Source organism: Triticum urartu, chromosome 3 (genome assembly GCF_003073215.2).
Source record: "Triticum urartu cultivar G1812 chromosome 3, Tu2.1, whole genome shotgun sequence".
Classification (NCBI taxonomy): Eukaryota; Viridiplantae; Streptophyta; class Magnoliopsida; order Poales; family Poaceae; genus Triticum; species Triticum urartu.
In genome coordinates this window covers 575278796-575298428 of record NC_053024.1, presented here as the reverse complement: position 1 = coordinate 575298428, position 19633 = coordinate 575278796, and the positions used below count along the sequence as shown (strand labels likewise).

General features: G+C 53.3%; 1 protein-coding gene across 1 annotated transcript; it reads right to left on the bottom strand.

Annotated features, from left to right (window-relative positions):
* Positions 1–15794: 15794 nt before the first annotated feature.
* Positions 15795–16872, bottom strand: LOC125548736 (protein MIZU-KUSSEI 1-like). Its single transcript, XM_048712285.1, has one exon. The coding sequence runs from the start codon at positions 16790–16792 to the stop codon at positions 15908–15910; it is 885 nt and encodes a 294-aa protein (XP_048568242.1). The 5' UTR covers positions 16793–16872; the 3' UTR covers positions 15795–15907.
* Between the last annotated feature and the right edge of the window lie 2761 nt (positions 16873–19633).

Here is a 19633-nt window from a genome sequence, read left to right as displayed (position 1 = left end):
GAATGGGCAGCCCCTAACCTTTTCAGAAACCGGCGCAACTCCTTTTCCATGAAGGTCACGTCCTTTTTCTTCATACTAATCTGGCTTCTTGGTCCCCGCTAAGCGATGAGTCAAGGCCTTCGGAAGGGAATCTAGCTTCAGCAGATAACCAAGGTAGAGTGTGTTACATTGTATCCGATGACATCATGGCCATCTCTGTCACCTTAAGGACACTAACCCTGGAAAGAGGCTTCATGTTGAGGTGACACTGAGTGGTTTTAAGTCCATGCAGACGATACCCGCGTGCCCCTCAGATATAATGTCTGAGATCGGAAGATGGAAACGGAGTTTCTCGCCCGGCTTATCAACAGTATTCAGTGGGATCATGTCGAGATGAAGTGGTGGCCCATGTGACACCAGCGCCTTGAAGTATTTTTCGGTGGTGATGTGGAACTCCTTAGCCCGCTCGACAAAGTTTGCCGAGACATCTTTCCTTCCAGGCGCATCTTCTACAAAAGAAAACACGGAAGAGTTACTTAAACGCCCCATCTAAAAAGTATCTATCTATATTAAAAAGTGTATATGATGATTACCTCCAAGTGGTGAGCGGAATCTTTTAAGGCCCCTTTCAGCGATTGAAGATTCGGCCGTTGAAGGAGCATTGAAAGACCTAGCCCATCACTTGAAGGTAATCATCATATACATTTTTTTGTATACATGCTTTTTTGAGATGGAGCGACTAATTAACGCTTCCATGTTTTCTTTTGTAGAAGTTGTGCCCAGAACGAAAGATGTTTTGGCGAACTTTGTCGAGCGGGCTAAGTAGCTCCATATCACCGTCGAGAAATACTTCGAGGTGGTGATGTCACATGGGACGCCACTTCCTCTTAACATGATCCCGTCGACTACTGATGATAAGTCAGGCGAGATGCCTCTCTTCCATCTTCCGATCTTGAACCATGTGTCTGAGAGGCACGCGGAAATCGTCTACGTGGACTTAAAAATCATCCAGTGCCACCTCACCAAGAAGCCTCTTTCGAGTGTCAACATCCTAAAGGTGATAGAGATGGCCACGACGCCATGGGTTTCAATGTATAACGCCATGTAGCCCAATGATCATTTGAAGTTGGATTCCCTTCTGAAGGCCTTGCCTCATCGCTTGGCCGGGATGAAGAACCTAGATGAGTATGAAGACAAGGTTGTGACCTTCGTGGAAAAGGAGGTGTGCCCGTTCCTGAAAAGGTTAGGCGCTGCCCATTCCTACGCGTTTGACCAACTCTACGCTTGTCAATAGTTTTTTTTTGAAAGATCCAGCAATAGCTGGCTTTTTCATTGATCATAGCAGAAAGCAGTGGGAAAAAAACAAAGATGGTGAAGATCCTAGGATCGATGTTTTGGGGTGTGCCACAGCCGGTCAACACCCAAAGAAGGGGGGGTTTATCTCTCAAGGGGGGTCCCCGAAGGGGCTCTCTAAGCACTTAGCTCTTGTGACTCTCCATAGCTCGATGTTGTCTCTAATGCGGTTGATGATTCTTGGCACACATGGGAGCTGCTGCCTGAAAGTGCAATGGTTTCTCTCCTGCCATATCTCCCAGCAAGCAAGCCAGCACAGAGTCCGAACGCCTTTGCGCCATTGCTGCTGTGTACGCTCCAGGATCCCTTGAACAATCCTGGTGGAGCTGTGGAGGCTCCTGCTCCCAGCTGGGGCAAGAGCCGAGCAGCCGTGCCACCGTCCCAGCTCGGCCCAAACTCGTCCGGCTTCCTGACAGTCCCAGAAAAGATGTCTCGAGGACTCCAGATTTCTGACGCATAACTGGCAGAAGTAGGCATTTGTCCATCCCCGCCGCTGTAGCCGGTCGTTGCGCCACAGCCGATCCTGTAGAAGAAACCAGGCGAAGAATTTGATCTTGCCAGGCGCCCAGGCCTTCCATACCATCCGATCAAACTGGGTGACCATTCTTCCCTGGAACTGCGCCATGTAGGCTGACCTCGCTGAGTACTGTCCAGAGCTCACGGTGCACCACGTCAGACCATCAGGCACATCCGGCTGCAGATGCGCGCCCGCTCCTTGAAGTAAGCGGTGAAGTGCGAGGACGTCCGGCAGAAGGTGCGGGTTGTCGCCGTGCCCAAGGTCGGGGATCCACATGTCATCGCCGAGGGCCTCCCTGATCGATCTATTCTTGCGTCGTGAGTAGCTGAACAGCCTTGGGAATTGCTGTGAGAGGCAGCCGTGGCAGATCCAGGGGAGAGCCAGAAGGAGGCCCGAGCCCCGTCCCCGATCGCCACCCTGGTGGAGGCTGCGAACAGCGCCTTGTCCGCGTCGTCGCAAGGCAGGTCGGTGCCCACCCACGGCCGCTCCGGGTGGTGCCAGGCGGACCACAACCAGCGCAATCGCAGCGCCCTGCCAAAACGCTGCAGGTCGGGAATGCCCAGTCCCCCTGCTCCGTCGGGACACAGATCGTAGGCCAGTTGACTTTGCAGCTGGCACCCGAATTCTCCTCATCCTGGTGCCAGAGAAAACGCCGCCTACACTTGTCTATCTCCTTGATGATCTTCTTTGGGACCCGCAGGGCGGTGAGGGCGAAGGTTGGCACGGCACTCAGCACGCATCGTACGAGGACGCAGTGCCTGTCCATCGGCAGAAGCTTGCCCTTCAATCCCGTGAGCCTTGCCTTGATTCTGTCGACGATGAACTAGAAATGGACCAATCTCAGGCGGCCCGTAGAGACCGGCAGCCCAAGATATTTGATGGGGAATGGGGCGATGGAGCCAGCAAATCCCTGGAGCACGTCGCCGACGTTGATGTTCTCGCATCGGATCAGCGAGACCGTGGATTTGGCTGGGTTGATGCAGAGTCCTGTCGCCTTACCAAAGTCGCTGAGGATTTGTAGCAGGGAGTCCACTTCTTTTCCTCTAGGGTTTATGAAGATGACAGCGGCGTCAGCGTAGAGATTGACACGGAGCACGAGATCGCGGCCAGGTAGACGATGCAGCAGCTGCTGCTCCACAGCTGCCTCAATGAGATGATGCAGCGGGTCGATGGCCAGAATGAACAGGAAGGGGGAGAGCGGGTCGCCCTGGCACAATCCACGGAGGTGGAGGATTCCAGGGCCTATCGAGCCGTTGAGCGAGACCGCAGAGGAAGCCGAGGCGAGCAGACGGGCCACCCAATCGCGCCAGCGCGCACTAAACCCTAGCTGCTGTAGAAGCTGCAGAAGGTATTCCCAGGAGACGGTGTCGAACGCCTTTGCTATATCTAGCTTAACTAGTAACCCTGGCGTCTTGCGGCAGTGGAGGGCTCGAACGGAGTTTTGTACGAAGAGAAAACTGTCGTGGATGCATTTGGACTTCAGGAAAGCCGTCTGCGCCGGTGAGATGATAGAGCCAATGACCGACGCTAGTCTAATGGAGAGAACTTTGGAGATTAGCTTGGCTACTGAGTGGATCAAACTGATTGGCCTAAAGTGGGAGATCTTCGTTGCCCCATCCTTCTTAGGCAGGAGGATGATCGTGGCTTTGTTGGTCGTCGACAAATCGCCGCCGGAGAGGTTGTAGAATTGGTGGAATATGGTCATGACGTCGACCTTGATAATGGACCAACATGAGCGGAAGAAGGTGCCGTTGAAGCCGTCCGGGCCCGGGGACTTCTCCTGCGGGGACTTGCAGATCGCAGCCCATACCTCGTCCCCGGTGAAAGGGTTATCGAGGCCGACTGCCGGCGGGGACGGCAGCCGGATGGACCCCCAATTGATGGTACGAGTAGGAGGAGATGACGAACCCAGCATGGAGCGGAAGTGCTCATGGATGATCCGCTCTTTGTCACCGTGGGAGGTGGCAACGGAGTCTTGGGTGTGCAGGGCATGGATGAAGTTTTTTGGCGCCGCGAGTTGATCTTCGCCTGAAAGAACGCCAGCTTTGCGTCTCCCGCGCGCAGCCAGGTGACGCGTGAGGCCTGTCTTCTCCGTGCCCTCTCGATGGCAGCGAGTCCGAGGAAATGCATCTTAAGCTTTTTCCGCAACTACAGCTCCTCTAATGTTAGTTGTCTACTTTCCTGAGCTATGTCGAGGCGGAGCACAATCTCATTTGCAATGTGCGTTTGGAGCTTTGTCTCACTGAAGAAGCCCTTGGCCCAAATCTTCAGGTCACGGGCCACTCGAGCTAGCTTAGTGCTGATCTGCTTGAAGGCGCAGCTAGAGGCCACCGGACGATCCCACGCCCTCTGCACCGTGATGTGGAAGCGAGGGAATTTCTGCCAGAACGTCTCGAAACGGAAGCGAGCCGCGCGAAGAGGCGCCGCCGCCTCCGCCAGCAGCAATGGGCAGTGGTCGGAGCAGGAGGTAGAGGCGGCATGAAGGAGGTAGGATGGAAACATGGATGCCCAGGCCGTGGTGCAGAAGAATTTGTCTATGCTGACGAGGGTTGGCGACACGCGCTCGTTGCTCCAAGTGAATCTTCTGTTCTTGCACTTAATCTCCTTAAGTCCCGCCGCGTCGATCGCAGCACGGAACTTTCCCATGATCCTACGATTGATGTTGTTGTTTTTCTTGTCGCGTGCCTCATATATCATGTTGAAATCGCCGTTGATGAGCCAGGGGGCGTCCGGTGGAGGAGCAACCCGCGCGAGTTCAGCCAGGAAGTCGTTCTTTCTTCCGTCGTCGACCGGCCCGTAGACGGACGTGAGCCAGAATGTAGCCCTGCTAGCGATAATGGTGATCTTGGCAGTGATTGAGAAGCAACCAACGGCCTGCGAGAGCACCTCTACTCTGTTTCTGTCCCAGAAGATTGCGACTCCTCCCCTTGTGCCCATGGCAGGGGGGACGGCGCAGTCGGCGAGCCGCGTTCCTCCAGTCTCTCTAACTAGAGCCCTACTCCACTCGTCGATTTTCGTTTCCTGCAGGCATAGGATGGCCAGCTTGTGCGCCTCCACCGTCTCCAAAACTACTTCCTGCCGTGCCGGCGAGTTCAAACCTCTCACGTTCCAACTCATAATCGGGCAGTTAGGATCACTCATGGGGAAACGGATGGTAGCTCCGACGACTACAACTACAAGAAAGCAACCACAGATACACCACCATCGGGCCGGGGGATCGCCGGCGGCCACCAAAAGGCCCCAAATTCCACCGGCGAACAGCTACACCTCACTCTCTGAAGAGACCTACACTATTACACTGCATGAAGAAGCCTGACACACCCCAATCGAGCGCATGGGGCCACCGGAGACTACTACGGCTATGGGACACTAACATGGAGAGGTGGTGGCCTGTGAGGCCTCTCCGTCAGGACCGTGCATGCCCACGCCTATCTTGAGCGTCGCTGTGTCGAGGTTCGTGAGCTTCACGATGGCCTTGATGTCGGAGGCGGACAAGGGCTCGTCGAAACGGCGGATGAGCGCCTCTGCCGCCTTGGCCGTCATGGTCTCTTTGGGACCGAGGATGCCGAGGCCGTGGACAATGCGGAGCGTTGCCCGCTGGCTGACCGGAACGGTGGACGGGTTCTTCGCCTGGCGAGCGCTATGGCGGGTCGGCACCGCGGCAGGCCTAGGGTGGGCGGGCGTCTTGGCTCTGGAAGGAGGCTTGCCCAGAACGGATGGCGCAGCAGGGACGAACAGCTGGCCCGCCTCCCCCTCCCCGCCCTCGCCGACGATCTGCAGGTGGCAAACCTGGGCGTGGGTGGTGGCCGGACTGGGGGAGTGGCGCGCGAGCGAGAGGGCCGGACCCATGTCGATGACATCGTCGCAGCCAGTGCCAGCTCCCTCTTGGACGGTGAAGCGGAGCGGCTTGTCCACCGCTGCCGCCGCCCTGTCCACGGTCGCCGCCCGTGCTCCACCCTTGGTGGAGGCGGCAGCACCTTGTCGGCCACGTCGAAGAAGGCGCCCACCAGATCGTCCTCCTGCGCGCCACCCGGAGCACGAGGCAGAGGCTGGGGTGGCGTGAGCAGCGGGTTGGCAGAGGCCGCAGGCGCGCTCGAGGAGGACGCCTCGCGGGAGCGACTGGAGCCCGTCCTGGCCCCCGAGCGGCTATCCCTTGGGGCGCAATCAACGCGCCTGTCCTTGGAGGAGCCGTGCCCGCGGCACGAGGTTGGGGTGCTGCTGCGATGGCGCGCAGGGGCTGGGGGAGGCGTGGCCGGCTCCTTGCCGCGGCTCCGCCTGAGACGCGTGTCCTTCCAAGACCGCCGCTGGCCAGCACCGTCGTTGCCGTCGTGGCTGCGCCTGTGGCCCGCGGAGGGCATGCCCTTGCAGCCCGAGGATGCCACCTGCGCGGGCGGGTGAAGGCGCTGCCCCAGGTCTTGCGACGGCCTGCCGTCCTCCACGCCGGCAACCCAGCCCCCCGCGTGCGGGAAGCGCGGGTATGGGCGATCGTCGTCGTCAGAGGACGGGAGTCCGCTCTGCCCGGAGTGGGAGGAGCGCGGGGACAGGGGCGCCCAGTCTTCAACTCGGTCGATGTGCACCAGCACATCCCAGCATAGCAGGTTCGGCGGCGGCGCAACGGCCCGGCTTGGAGGCGAGAAGCCGATCATCTCCTCCACCCGGCCAGCCCCTCTGGCATGCTTCCACAGGGTTCGCGTGGTGGGGATGTGGTGCAGCTGCCACACCCACACCCAGACGGCGAACAGCTTCGTGTCCGCACGCTCGAACATGCGGCTGTCGAGGCGGTCAATGATGACCGCGTCGCCCAGCGCCTCCTTCGCGCCGTCCAGGGTCCAGAGCGGCATCGGCAGCTTCTCCATGACGACGCGAACATGCAGCATCCAGGTGTCGTGGATGGCGTGCGTGTCCTCCCTCCAAGGCTCCAGCAGAAAGGGGACGCTGTCCACCACGAATGATCCCCGCCGGACGACGATGTCTTTGTGCGCCGGCATAGTGAAGTGGATGAAGAAATCCTCCGGATCGTGGCTGGTGACGCGGAGGAGGTGCGGTGGGATCTGGAACTCCCGCTCGATGGCGCGGCCGATGGAGAGGGGGCTGGCCGCGTGCAGCTTGCCCACCGCGGTGACCACCACCGCGTGCTGCTGTAGCAGGAAGATCTGCTGCTCCAGCTCCGGGGTGGAGGCGATCACCTTGTGGCTGACCCGCGGCCGGCGCCCATGGTCGACGCAGGGGGCGCCCGACGCAGCCATCGCAGGCGGAGGAGTGGCCAGGGGAGGGAAGACCAGCCGCTCCCAGACCGGACGAGCCCGCAACCCGTCACCCTTCTGGTTTCGGCGGTTCTGTGGGCACTCCTTGCCGATGTGGCCGGGGCGCTTGCAGATGATGCGGTGAAGTGGGTTGTGGCAGTCGATGCGGCGGTGGTGGGGACTGAGGCAATGAAAGCAGAGCCCCCTGAACCTGCTTAAGAAGGCCTCGCGGCCCGGCGCTGGGGAGCGGCGCCCGGATCCGGACCCGCGGCGAAGCCCCGAGCGGACCGGAGGGGATCTGCTGGCCTTCTTGCTTCTGCGGGACTGGTACAGTGTCCATCCTTCATCAATGGCGGTCGGCTCGGAGTGGGAGGGCGAGGAAGGCACAACCACAATGGATCGGAGCCGGGGTTGCTCGGGCGGGGGGGGGGGGCAGATCCACCGGTCCGGGCGAGAGCTCGCCCTCGAGGACAGCACCCCGCCGCAGGATTTGCGGGGGCGTCCCCCACTCTGGCGCGTACGGGGAACTGGGGGAGGCAGGAGCTGTGGAAGATCCAGGGGATCCGAGGCGAGCCCCGGGGTCGGAGCATTGAAGATGAGCTGATGGGGAGGCCGGAGAACGAGGCGGATCCGAGGGCGGCATGGGCTGCCCCGGCATCCCGGATGGGGCGGCGCGGGTGGGGGTGGGGTGGCCGCCGTGGCCGGAGTGGCCAGCGGCGCAGGACGTGGCGACTCTCCTCTCTTGACGGATGAATTGTCCTTGTCAATAGTGACCACACTAAACTAGAGAGAGTCGGCGTGCTGAAGTGAAGGCCTCTAGAGAGTGGCTTCAGAAGGAAGTCGAGGAGCATGACAAGCTGGCAACCATGGCGAGGAAACGCGAGGCTGCAACTTGCCGCACCGGAGAAGTCGCAACACACTTGAAGCTTATGACCATGCACTGGCTCGCTCAACCAAAAAGGTCGATGCACTGGCGCAGCAGTGAGAGGAGGTGTAGGCCTTCTTAAGTCGCCTTGATAGGTAGACAAAGCCCGTCGACCCCGAAAACCCACCAGAAGCTGCCATGATCTTTTCATACCCTTCGAGCTAGACGCTATCAGAAGATTAGCACGAGCCATCGCCAAGTACTTTTAGGGAGAAATAAAGTCCAAGTCCTTTTAAAGGGCATCTATCGTGTGTGCGCATCAATCGATCGATTTTTGTTCCTTCATTAGAAACAACATCGAACAATTTATTCTGTAATACAGTGATGGCTCATCGATTTTTCAGAATTTTTGGTTCATTTTCTTGTGATATGTGTATGTGATTGTTTTTAGTACCCCGAATCGCTTGTGCTAGGCGCACTGCAGCTTTGTTAGGGCTGGTATAGAACCCTACCTTCTTGGGGCGTAGGGTTACTGCGCCTCATATCAATCTTTAATCTGAGTTAAAAAAATGCATCAGTATGCACCCACATAATCCTGCTAAAATTCAATCTATGCTTAAAAAAAAGCGGTGTGCTATTAGAAGATCTATACGTCGAAAAAGGAATAGAAGTGCCCATGCAGGCAAACGTGCGAAGCAATCCATGAACTATTCCTAAGAAGAAGAAAAATCAGTATGCATGCAGGCGAGTGTGCTACTGGAAGTGATCTCTGATCTATGCTAAAGAAAATATATACATCAGTATGTAACTTGCTATGATTGAATCTATGTGCAAGAATATAAAATAAAAGTCAAGTCGGTGGTATGCATGCACGCAAATTATGTTTGAGCTTTGGCACCACTAAAATAGGAAAATGTATGAGCTTTGGCGAGGCTGTGGTGCGCGTCACAAGAGGCGTTGTTGCGCCCGCCAATGGATACATGGGTTAGCAAAAATTGCATGCATATGGCAGCAGAAAATGAATTAAGAATTTGGAATAATCCATAAAGACGTCACTTTATTACAAGGTCAATTGCTCGATGTTGTTTCTAATGAAGCAACTAAAATTAACCGATTGAGGTGCACACACACGATAGATGCCATCTAAGAGGACTTGAACTATATTTCCCCTTAAAATTAAATGTTCGATGATGGCTCGGGCTGATGTTCTGATAACGTCTAGCTCGAAGGGTATGACAAAGATCATTGCAGCTTCTCTTGGGTTGTTAGGATCGGCGGGCTTTGTCAACCTGTCAAGGCGACACAAGATGGCCTCCACCTCCTCTCGGTGCTGCGCCAATGCATCGACCTTTTCAGTCGAACGAGCCATTGCATGGTCATAAGCTTCAAGCGTGTGGACGGCAACTTCTCCTCCACGGTGAGTAGAAGCCTCGCCTGCCCTTTCCATGGGCACCGGCTTGCCATGCTCACAAGACTCTTTTGAAGCCACTCCCTAGAGGCCTCCACTTCAGTGCGTCAACTCTCCAGTTTTGGGCGGTCACTTTTAAAAAAAGGAAGTGCGCCCGTTCTTAAAAAGGTTAGGCACTGCCCATTCCGACGCGTCCGAAAAGCTCACGCTTGTCAAAAGAGACCGCACTAAACTGAAGAGTCGGCGTGCTTAAGTGGAGGCCTCTAGGGAGTGGCTTCAAAAAGGAAGCCAAGGAGCATGACAAGCTGGCGGCCATGGCGAGGAAACGCGAGGCTGCAGCTCGCCGCACTAGAGAAGCCGCAACAAACTTGAAGCTTATGACCATGCAGTGGCTCGCTCAACTGAAAAGGTCAATGCACCGGTGGAGCGGCGAGAGCAGGTGGAGGCCTTCTTACGTCGCAGTGGTAGGCAAACAAAGCCCGTCGACCCCGACAACCCACCAAGCTGCCATGATCTTGTCATACCCTTCGAGCTAGACTCCATCAAAAGATTAGCACGAGTCATAACCAAGCATTTATTTTTAGGGAGAAGTAAAGTCCAACTCTTTTTAGAGGGCGTCTATGGTGTGTGCACCTCAATCGATCGATTTTAGTTCCTTCATTAGAAACAACATCGAACAATTTGTCCTATAGTACAGTGATGACTTCATCGACTATTCAGAATTCTTGATTCATTTTCTTGTGACATGTGCATGTGATTGTTTTTTGTACCCACGAGCTTGTGCTAGGCGCACTGCAACTTTGTTAGGGCCGGTACAGAACCCTAGCTTCTTAGGGGCCATAGGGTTGCTGCGCCCCATATCAAGGTTTAATCTGAGTTTAAAAAATCCATCTGTATGCACGCACACAAGCCTGCTACGATTCAATCTATGCTTAAAAATAGGGGTGTGTTATTAGCTAGAAGATCTAGATCGAAAAAGGAATATAAGCACGCAGGCAGCCGAGCGTGCTACGGGAACTGGAACTGATTGCTGAAGAAAATAAATTTCAGTATGCATGGAGGGGAACGTGCGAAGCAATCCATAATCTATACCTAAGAAGAAGATAAATCAGTATGCATGCATGCGAGTGTGCTACTGGAAGTGATGTCTGATCTATGCTACGATTGAATCTATGTGCAAGAAGATACACTAAAAGTCAAGTCGGTGGTATGCATGCACGCAAGTGTGCTACTGAAACCGATCTACTATGCCTTATCTCTCTGCACATGCGTACGTCTTATGTTGATTATGTTATTAAGGCAAACAAAGCAAAGCTAACAGGACTATTTGTGGAGGGGTTGTACCTTCTCTACGGGTTGCAGAGGCGGCTGCTCGATGAGCGTCGATGTGGAAGGAGATCCCTCGGGGCCGGCTGCTTGAGTTGAAGAGGTGGCTCCTTGATGCGCGTCGAGGTGGATGTCCCTCGTGGGCTGCTTCTTATATACTAGAGGCCTTGGGAAGATCTAAACGGTTTGCAGGTAACGAACTGGTTCAAGGGCAGGCCTTGGGAAGATCTAAACGCTTCTTATATAAGGTATTTAGGGCTTCAACGGGCGTCGAAATTTCCTACAACTGTCATCACATCCTGCTATAACTGCCGTCGCGTTTTGCTAAATCACACAAATTGGGGTCGTGATTTTTGCTACAATCGACGCCACGCCCTGCTACAACCAGCATTTCGAATTGCTACAACAGGCAACACAGCGAGCTGCAGTGGGCAGCGCGGCGAGCTGCGTTGGCTTAGCGGCAAGATGATTTTCGCTAGAACCGATTTTGTTGGAACCACCAAACCAAGACGTTGCAACGGTGAGCTGTGGCCGAACGAGCTGCAACCAAGAGTGTGAGCGGCGGTGACTATTTTTTTGCTGCAACTGTCGTATGCGTCTGCTACGGCCGGCAACGGAAAACAAAGCTATGACGACGGCCATACGTGCTGTGACAAGCGAGGTGTCTTCCTCAGCGTTGACGGGAGACTACGAGCGCGGGTGGTGCAGGGTGGCCGTTGTTAGAAGGGAGAGAGAGGGATTGGTGGAATTGTGTATTGCTTGAGCCCCGTGGGCATATATGTATATAGGAGTACATGGTCATTTTAGAGTACATGGTAAGGTAGAATAAATCCTAGCTATCCTATGTTTCCTAAATAAACATTATACTCAACATCCCCCTGCAATCACAACGGTAGCGACGCAGACAGTGAGACTGGAGAAGAATCCGAAGGTAAGCCGACGGACACCCCCATCCCCAACCACCCCCCCCTCCCACCCCCCCCGTCATAACGGTCGATGCATCGCGGAAGTCGTGGCTGGAGTGGAAACCGACGAGGTTGCTCAAGTAAGGCGATAGCCCTTTGTGCCGATGTCGAGGTAGCCGAGAGCGAAGGATGGTGTAGTCGTAGTCGATGTAGAGTCGGGATAGCCGGTGTCGAGGAAATCGCCGTGGAGCCGCGGGCGCAACGAGGCGCCGAATTAGTCATGGTCATAGTGGTGTCGAAGTTGTGGTGTGCCGGGAAGAGGATGTTGTTGACGAGGCGTCGCGCCGGGTTTGCCAAACCCGGGGACACGTTGTAGACGAAGACACACGTCGGTGTTGCCAGCACCGGGCATGCGTAGACGGACAAAGACGAAGTTGACCAAGCGCCGCAACAAGCTTGCCAGGCCTGGGGACGCGTCGTGGATGAAGGCACTCATCGGTGTTGCTAGCACCGGGCATGCTTAGACGAGGGACCTACACGAGTTGTACGCCATGTCGAGGAGTTGGAGGGGCCAGCAGAAAAGGAAACTCGATGAAGGTTGTGGCTCCAATCAGCATGATGTCGATGTCACCAATGGTGGTCGGAGTAAACGAAGTGGTCGGGGTAGATGACGGCGATGCTGGCGACGGGCTAGTGCTGGATGAAAACGAATGGGGTGAACGGGCGACGACGGCTATGGAGGTAGTAGCGGAGGCGGCCAAAAAAGAGTGGCGGCGTCTTGGTTAGGAGTGCGGCGACGATGCTCGAAGTAGGCGAAGGAACTCGACAACATGATGAAGACCGGCGCGGACGGTGGCGTTCCCGCTCCGAGGGAAGCGGCGCGGCGCATACCACGGAAAGTCGACGCGGTGACGACAGAGTGGACCACGGGCCGCGGCGCTACGGCCCGAAGGGGCAACGCAGCGGCGGCGGCATGTCGGGGACGGCCTCTGGCGGCGGCGGTGACCGCGTTCCATGGCGCTATAGCCCAAAGAGGTAGTCTAGCGGTGGCTCACGGGTCGGGGCAGCCGTGGGAGGAACCACTGGCCGGGGGCGACGGCTCGGCAGGAGGCAGCGTATACCGCATGCCGCAGCGCGTCAGCCCTAAGGGGCGCGACGCAAAGGCGGCGGCGACTACGGGGGTAGCCGGCGGGAGGATCTCGGGGCAACGACGTGGACCACGGGCCGCGACGCGACAGCCTGAAGCGGTGTCGGTGGGAGCAGCGTGCGGGTCGAGGCAGCCGACGGGAATACCTCAGAGCGGCGACGCAACAGTCCGAAGGGACGACGCGACGGCAACCTGTGGCTCGATCGGTAGTAGGCGCGTGGTCGGGGACGTGCTTGGCTAACACAGACGCGTGATCAGTTGATCGGACCGACGACGGTGTTGTACGCGTCATGGCGGGGACAACGCGCACATCGAAGTCGATGACGACATTATCGATGATGTCCTGGGTGATGATGACGAAGACAGACCGCGCGAACAAGCGGCCGACAGCGACGCACGAAGGCGTCCCTTGGACGGCGCGTCCAGCCTTGTCGCGCGGTTGATGATGAAGCGGTCGGTGTAAAGTCGACGCCGATGCCGAAGTAGAGGCACGGGGGTCGACGGCGTAGGCAGACGATGCAAACCGATCTTAGATGGAAAACCAAAAAGTAAACGCCGATCAAAGTGATCGATGAGAGTAAAAAACCTGGATCAAGAGATTAGGAAAAAGACTCTCTAGAGCAGCCGGTCAACACGACCGGCGGGTGAACCCTACGTACGGACGGCGCGGTCCTCGGCGCTGGTCATGGAGGCTGACCGCCCCTGGGGCGAAGCATGAGGCGGAAGCGGCGGGCAGCGGTTAGGATTGACTCGGTTTGACTAATACCATGTTAGAAAGGAGAGAAAGGGATTGATGTAATTGTTGATTGTATTGCCTGAACCTCGTGGTTATATATATAGAAGTACACTGTTATTTTAGAGTACAAGGCTAGTAGAATAAATCCTATATTATATTGGGTCCGTCTATGTCACATCTAAATATGCGATAATATCTCACATCTAAGTATGATGTCAGCATGACCTCACTTTTTTCATTGTCTTTCCCGTTTGTTGATCATCAAAATTACAGCCTCTTACGCATTTTTCGTTGACGTGCTTGTTGGCCACAGTCCCGCGTTGTGGTTGTGGCGATCCAATCGTTTCCTGTGTCGCATGTGTAGGTGAGCTGCTACAGCCTAGAATCGATCAAATTGATTGCCTGGCTAGATTGAGCAACTAGTACTAGTATGTCCCGTCAAAGAATCGGTCAGGCTGCTTTTAGCTAGCTTGCACGTACACAAATATTTCTTTGTGCCATTTCAAAAAATAATTGAGACAATTAAAAAATGTTCATGCATTTTTTATTTGTTTCGTGCCACAAAAAAATCACGCGCCCACTGTGTCGCAACTCGGACAAAAAAGGTCGTACCCCAGTTACGAGTTGATGATGGACTTGCAAAATTGGGACATAAAAGAAAGTCAGACCCAGGTTGCGAGTTGGGGATGGGCTTACAACTGGGAAAAAGATCGGGCCCCAGTTGCGAGTCAATGATGGCCTTGCAACTGGGAAAAAAAGTTCGGGGCCAATTGTGAGTCAAGGGTGAACTTGCAACTGGGACAAAAAAAGACCGTGCCCCATTTGCGAGTGGAGGGTCGACTTGCAACTAGGAAGAAAAAAGTTAAACCCAGTTGCGAGTCGAGAGTGGACTTGCAGCTGGGACAAAAAAAGGTCCACCCCTAGTTGCGAGCCAAGGGTGGACTTGCAACTGAGACAAAAAGATTGGGCTCAGTTGCGAGTCGTGAGTGGACTTGCAGTTGGGACAAAAAAAGGTCAACCCCCGGTTGCGAGTCAAGGGTGGACTTGCAACTGGGACAAAAAAGATTGAACCCAGTTGCGAGTCGGCGGTGGACTTGCAACTCAAAAAAAATGTTGACCCTAGTTGTAAATCAAGGTTGGGCTATCAACTGAGGAAAAAAAAGGTCGAGTCCAGTTGTGAGTTGACGGTGGACTTGTAACTAGGACAAAATAATCGGACCGCATTTGCGAGTCGATGGTGGACTTGTAATTGAGACTAAAAAAGATCAATTGCGAGTTGAGGATGAACTTGCAATTGGGACAAAAATAAGTTGGGTCTAAACTTAAAATTGGGACAAAAAATGTTTCTAGCCCGGTTGCAATTTGAGAATGGACTTGCAACTGAGACGAAAAATGCCGAAGTCCAGTTGCGGGTCGAGGGTGGGGTTGCAACTATGACAAAATAAAATCGACTCCTGTTGCAAGTTGAGGTTAGACTTGCAACTTGGACAAAAAATACAAACCTTGTTTAATGATGGACAGTCAACTAATAGCAATGGGAAAAAGCATGAAAGTTTTAAAAGGAAAAGTGAAAAGGTGAAAAAAATAAAAAAGCCATGATTTTCTTTTTACGAATTTGAACAAAAAAACAAAAACAAAAAAACAAAAAAGAAGATTGAAAAAAGTTCACCTGTGGTCACAACAGCTAACGAGGAGGCAACGTAGGAGGAGCAACATCAATTGATAGACAACGGCCTACTGCCATGATGCCCGGCGTGAGTGACGCATACAGGAACAAGAACAATCAATAAAAAAACAAAGAAATACTAATCTTAATGTTTAAATCATGTGGCTAGAAAATTAGATGTGAGATAACTATTTTACATCTAGACGTGAAATACGAAATCTGTATTATATTATGTTTGCTAAATAAACATTATACTCGACAGCCGTCAAGCGCGGGCGAGCGCGTGGTGGCCGAGGGTGAGCGCGTGGCGGCCGGCGAGCGTGCAGAAGCATGAAGTTGAAAATGAGCCGGCCTCAGTCTGGGGCGTTGACGCGCGCTTGATCGGACGGTAGCACTACCCTTACTCTGTTGTAGCATTTGAGCGTTTGCGAATCCTTGAGAAAAAGAAGATCGATCATGATGCTGCGAGAATGCGAACAGCTTTAAAGAGCTTTCGTTCCACTTGAACATATCTTGTCTTTCAGTTGTTTCCAAATTTGCTAGTTCAATCGTAAATGCATCAATTCCACAAACACAAATTTTATTCCTGAATAATGCTGCTTCTACACATGCTTAGAAAATGAGTCTTTGGGGGCGAAGGCAACTGACATACAAACAAAAGCATACTGGCACCTCCCATTTTCACCCAGACAACAAAATCAGCCTCAGAGTTCCAAAATCTCAGTAATGCAAAAAATCAGAAAACTGTCATAAGCTTGATCATCATATCCTAATGAAGAAGATGCTAAGCTCTGGCCCATTGTTCCCATCAGGGTTGAGCATGTACAGCGACTCCGAGTCCCGGGACCCCACCACGCGGTCGAAGCGCGCGCGCATGTACGCCAGGTCGCCGGCCTCCTGCCCCTCGGCGGTGTCGCACCCCATGACGTCGTTCGGCAGCACGCCGGCGCCGACCGACACGGTGCGCAGCAGCTGCATGACCGTGAGGTCGTCCTCCGTGGGCTCCCGGCGCATGGCGTACCCGATCTTCCGCCCGTTCACGTAGGCCGTCCACAGCGGCTCGTCGAGCAGGCGCGTGCGGCCGATGCCGGCGCCGGCGCCCGGCGGCTTCTTCTCGCACTCGAGCGCCACGCGCAGGTGCTCGGCGCCCATCTCCTGCATGAACCTGCCGGTCTGCATCGCCAGCTCCAGCAGCAGGATGGGCACGCTCCCGGGCGTCTCCTGCACCGCCAGCGTCACCCGCGCCCTGCGGTACCCGAACAGCGTCCCCGTCGTGCGCGACGCGCCGCTGACGTGGCCGTCGTGCATCCGCGACGGCCCGCCGTGCCGCGGGACGATGCCGTGGAAGCGGCACGCCGGGGCGAGGATCGGGAGGGACCGGAACAGCGCGCGCACGGCGCGGATGGCGCGGAGCGAGCGCGCGGCCGTGCGGCGCTGCTTCTTCTTGGACGGCGGCGGGGTGAGCGTGATCGCGGGCCGTGGCGAGGGCGGCGGCAGCTCGGAGTACGCGCCGGGAGTGCGAGGCGTCCCCTGGGCGTGCAGCGGCGACATCGGCGGGGTGGACTGCGGCGTGGCGTACCGTATCATGGCCGTCGCCGGCTTGGTGGTCGACGCGTTCGGTGCCGAGATAGCGCGATGGTCTGGCATCGTCCTGTGATGCTTTGTGGAGAGGGCCCGGGGTTTTTGAGATGGTGTCTCGTTGCCTTAGGTTGGTGGAATGCACGTACGCGAAGGTATGATGAGGCATGCACGATGGGTCTTACTTCAGTTTTTCTGGTCAAGAGACTGTTTTTTTTTCAGGTTCTTCTCCATCCATGTATATTTTGATGCTCATTTTATATAGAAGTACCTCAGGCCTCCTTTGATTTAGAGAAATCTTGTAGAAATTTCATAGGATACGATTTCTATAGAAAAAATGCCTTTAGAGTCCGTTGGCTTGTAGGAATGGAATCCTATTCCTGTGAAGGAATTCTTCCTATCCTTCACATTTCATAGAAAAATAAACATTAGCTTAGATTCAATGGAAAAAAATCCTATGATGTGAATCAAAGAGCATCTCCTTTTCTATTTCTGCTCATAGAATTTGAGATACATGTCATCTCATTTTCTATGATTATTCTATTCCTATGATTTTCATATCCTATGAACCAAAAGAGGTCTTTAAATTTTTGAATCTCTAGTGTCAAAAAAGATTTTACATTATGGGACGAAGGGAGCACTTGTGTTATGAACTTCCTTTGTTTTATGAAAATTGTGTATACATTTTCAGTTTTGCTATATCTTAGGTGTTTGCAATTTGTTATTGTGTAAGTCACTTTCGGCTTTGCACGATGCAAAAGGTTTTTTATGTACCTGGCTAATGGGCGCTCCCGTACATTTTTATACAGTGAACTAAGATTATAGCACAACGCCTTTGCAAAAAAAAGAGACAAGAGCATCTACAACTACAACTGGACCCCATATCCGTCGTAAACGTCTGGCCAGGCTGCCCGGTCATTGTCTGGACAAAAATGCTATCCAACCGGATCTGCCAAATTTGGTCCAAACACCCAGACCCACCAGCACTCCCCATACCCAGTCCATATCTGGGACAGAAATAGGGACGCCCGGACACGCCCTCCACATAGGACAGACTGCAAGGGCGCGTGTCAATTCGCATATCTACGTCCCTCTCCTTGCCCGAAAAGCCCTCTTCTCTTCTCTTTTCTCCCTCCTTGCACAGCCGTCACCATAGTTTCGTTGTCATCGTTGCTCCGACGTCGTCACCAACGGACAGCTTTACCACTGGAGGGCCTAACCCATGTTGGTAAACGTAATAGAAAACAAAAAAATTCGCCCGACAATCAATTAGGAACACTATGAAGATGCATAACGATTAAGATCAGATCGTTACGAACTCCGAGTTGCAGCGGAAGAAGAGTCAATGTAGATCGTACTTGAAGTCCCTCGAACCGTTCAAGAACGATCCCTCGAACGGAAGACCAAAAGTATGACCTCTCCACAGTTTGCAAGCATACAGGCTTCACGATCCCACAACGCTTCGCCGTCCAGAGCTAATCATCGCCGGAGAATTAGAGGAGGTAGAACAGAACTTGAGGAGGCTTCTGTATTATGAGGATTAGAGAGAACTAGAACTAGATATAGTCTTGATAAACTAGACGAGAACTAGAACAAAAGAGAATTAGAGGAGGCTTCAAAACTTGTGTTCTAGGAGCTAGCCCTACCACTCTATTTATATGTTGAGCCCTAGGGTCGTAACTTGGGGAGGGGGTCTCCTCAAAGTCGGTTTGGAACGCAAGGAAGAGTCTTCCTCGGTTTCTGCTACTTGTGGGCGTTGAGATTTCACCGAAGAGGAAGGGTGGTGTAGTATAGTAGCAGAAAATATTTCCCTCTGTTAAGAACGAAGGTTTATCGAACCAATAGGAGATTCACATAAACAAAGATAAATGGTACCTACACACACACAAAACTAATACTTGCACGCAAGGCGGGCAACAGGGTTATCAATCTCCTTGTACTCGTTAATTGCAAGAATTAATTTTGGTAATGATAGATAGATAGATTGCAAAACAAAATAAAAGATAATAAATTACAACAAGGTATTTAGGGTATTAGTATTATGATGTGAATGGACCCGGAGACCATAGCTTTCACTAGAGGCATCTCTCTCATGAGTGTAGTAACGGTGGGTAAACAAATTACTGTTGGGCAATTGATAGAAAAGTGCATAGTTGTGATGTAATTCATGGCATGATCAGTACATAGGCATTACGTCTATGACAAATAGACCGAAACGATTCTGCGTCTACTATTACTCCACCCCTCGATCGCTATCTAGCATGCATCTTAAGGTATTAAGTTCATAACAAACAAAGTATTGCTTGGAGCATGCTGACATAATGTAGACAAAGTAAGACCAAATAATATGTTTGAACCCCGTCATTTTACCCTTAGTAGCAACAATAGAAATACGTGTCTCACTACCCCTTCTGTCATTGGGTGAGAATACCACAAGATTGAACCTATCACAAAGCACCTCTCTTACCGAAGATAGATCAATCTAATTGGCCAGACTAGACGGATAGATCGAAGAGATATACAAAGCTATAACAATCACACATAATAAAGTTCAGAAAAGGCTCAGTTACTTTCAATGGGTAATCTCATCATAAACCCACAATTCATCGGATCCCAAAAAAAGCACCGCAAAAGGATAACATCAGGTCAATCTCCGAAGAGAGCATTGTATTAAGATCAGAGAGAGAGAGAGGTAGAGAGAGAGAGAGAGATCTAGCTACAGCTATGGACCCGTAGGTCCTGTGGAAACTACTCACGCATCATTGTAGATAGGTTGGGCATATTAACCGATGACCGAATTACCGAACCGAAATAACCCGGACCGAAACCGATAACATTGGCTAGAAGTTCGGTCGTCAGCCCTAGGAACCCGAGTAAACATCGTTCCATTCGGTTTCATGCATTAGTTAC

What these genes read in the sequence shown, in the direction of transcription:
- LOC125548736 (XM_048712285.1), bottom strand. Translation starts at nt 16,792, where the DNA reads ATGCCAGACCATCGCGCTATCTCGGCACCGAACGCGTCGACCACCAAG.